This window comes from Balaenoptera borealis, assembly GCF_965194805.1.
Source record: "Balaenoptera borealis genome assembly, chromosome: 5".
Taxonomy (NCBI): Eukaryota; Metazoa; Chordata; class Mammalia; order Artiodactyla; family Balaenopteridae; genus Balaenoptera; species Balaenoptera borealis.
In genome coordinates this window covers 114851468-114853856 of record NC_138862.1, presented here as the reverse complement: position 1 = coordinate 114853856, position 2389 = coordinate 114851468, and the positions used below count along the sequence as shown (strand labels likewise).

General features: G+C 27.5%; 1 protein-coding gene across 1 annotated transcript in view; it reads left to right on the top strand.

Moving 5' to 3' along the window:
* Positions 1-2389, top strand: part of SUCNR1 (succinate receptor 1) — a gene marked incomplete at its 3' end in the record, with an annotated part of 45351 nt that overhangs the window by 28182 nt on the left and 14780 nt on the right. The window contains 1 exon segment of the mRNA XM_082394449.1: positions 4-42. Within this exon segment, the coding sequence (XP_082250575.1) occupies positions 4-42 (39 nt within the window).

Here is a 2389-nt window from a genome sequence, read left to right as displayed (position 1 = left end):
TAAAGAATTTCTGTCAAGGGATCAGGGCCTTCTGACACAATGGTAAGCTCTAATGCAATTCATGTTGTCCAGGTATATAAAGTAATGCTAGACCTCCCATTTGTTAAGGGTTTCTTTTAAAAGTGTCCTGTGAACAATTAAGGTTTTAAATAATGTTTAAATGAACTGTCTGAACTGTCATTTGTAAGTACATGTAGAACAGCAAAAGAAAGGAAGTCATAGTTGTTTCCTCATTTATTTTTTACCAAATTTTGTCTTGTTTTAATTGCCAAATACTAAATTTATTTTATTAAATTTAATACTAAATTTATTTTATTTTATTTTATTGCCAAATACTAAATTTATTGTATTAAGTACTAAATTTATTTTATAAATTTTATTAAATTTATTTTATTAAATTTATTTTATTTAATAATGTCTTGGTTACTGATATTTCAACAAAAAGAGTAATTGGATTTACTTAAATGCATATAACTACTTATGAATGTAATTTAAAGTTTCTAAATCAGATGAAAGACTCTAGTCTATAATATTTGCATGTTCAGAAAATAATGTGTTGGAGGAAATTTTAAGGCATTCTAAAAATGAAATTTAGCATTTATGTTTGTAAAAATTACATTATTCAAGAATATATATAGTTCACCAAGGAAAAAAAGAAAATTGCAGAAACTATTGCTATTACACCTTTCAGAACTTTTAATAATTGGTGAAGTATTTTTAAAGAACTTCATAAACACACAAGTTGATACCATACTATCACTTTTTAATATCTTGATTTCTGGTATAATTTTTGGAATATATAAAAATATATTAAAAATGAAGTCATCAATATTAAATGATTGTATATTTTCAGTGTAAATATTTTCATTCAGTTTATCAATGAAAAATTAATTTGTTTATAAATACTCATGTTGCTATATAAATTTGTCTTGTAGTTAAGAATTAAAATTTCATAAATGTTCTTTGTTTAATTGTGATGATTATAAGAAAAAGCAGTTTAAAAGCTAACAGACTATCAAACATATTTTTAAATTTAAGTTTTTAAAATGTTCATTTTTAAAAGGCTGAATACAATTAAAGTGAAAGAAACATTATTCCCAAATTAAAAATGAGAACTACTGATCTGCTTATGTAAGTAAATTGAATGTTATTTATAGTTTAATACCTCTAACAGGTTTGGATATATTTTTATAAATATAATTAAAGATTTCACTTTAATTGCCAATATCTAAAGGAAAAAAAAAACTGTTAAAAATAATTAATCCAAATCAGCTATAACCTATTTATTATGATTTCTATTTCCTAAAAATTAAAAATATAACCACTACAAAGCAGAAGAGAAATATTAATTTTTCATGAGAGAAGTTCCTCTTCAACAGGAATTTTGCTTAAAGGACTAGCTTACTTCATCAATTTGTAGAATTGTGATGGCCACACTAAAAACACATGCAGCTACAAATATCATCCAATTTGAAATCTAAAAACTGTGGGTCCTGATGAGGTTAAATTGGTTTGCAAATATTAGACAACCTTACCTTTATAAAACCACAAATTACTAATATTGGACTTAGAAAAATTATTTTAAGAATGAAATAAATGTATCAAAAAAGCAGATTATAAAACATCATAAAGAGTATAATATCATTTTTGTAAAGATAAATTCAAGTATATATTAAAGTGTAGGAGGGTATCCAAATATTAGGAGTGGTTGGTTATAGAAATTTTTGATTTTTTTTTTTTTTTTTTGCCTATCTGCCTTTTCTGAGTGAGTGTTACATAATAACAGGTGTTTTTAAAAGTTATTCTTTAAAAAAAGAATGAAGCAACCACTCTAAGCAGGACAATGGTTAGTCATTCACTTCCCTTATTCTAGTTGTGGTATTTTTTATCCCTGCTACCTCCCTTAATCTCCCAATCCCAGTGGATGACTCAAAAGCAGAAGAATTCTCTGTGGCATCAACATGGCCCCTACCTGCCCGAGTGGTAGCTATTGGTAATCTGGCTTCTAGTTATACAAGTCTTCATGGATGTATTTTTCTTCCATGGCAGACAAACCTTTATGCTACACATAAGCTACTGACATAAGTCAGTACATTTAAGAACTGACTAGGCAGAAAGATAAGAATTATGACTAGAAAAGGAGGAAATACAAAAATAAAACAAGTAAGTTTCTTGTCATAATGAGACTTCCTATTGTCTTAATATTCATTTGAGTGTGTGCATCAGCGTTTTGAGTATTCCCAAAATAGAGTTGCCTAGAACTGAGCCTTGAGAAACTCCAATATTTACAACTTGGGCAAAGAAGGATTAGACTGTAAAAGAGTCTACAAAGAGAGGAAGGAGGACAAGGCGATTGCCATGTCATAGAAGGCAAGGAAGGGAGAACTTC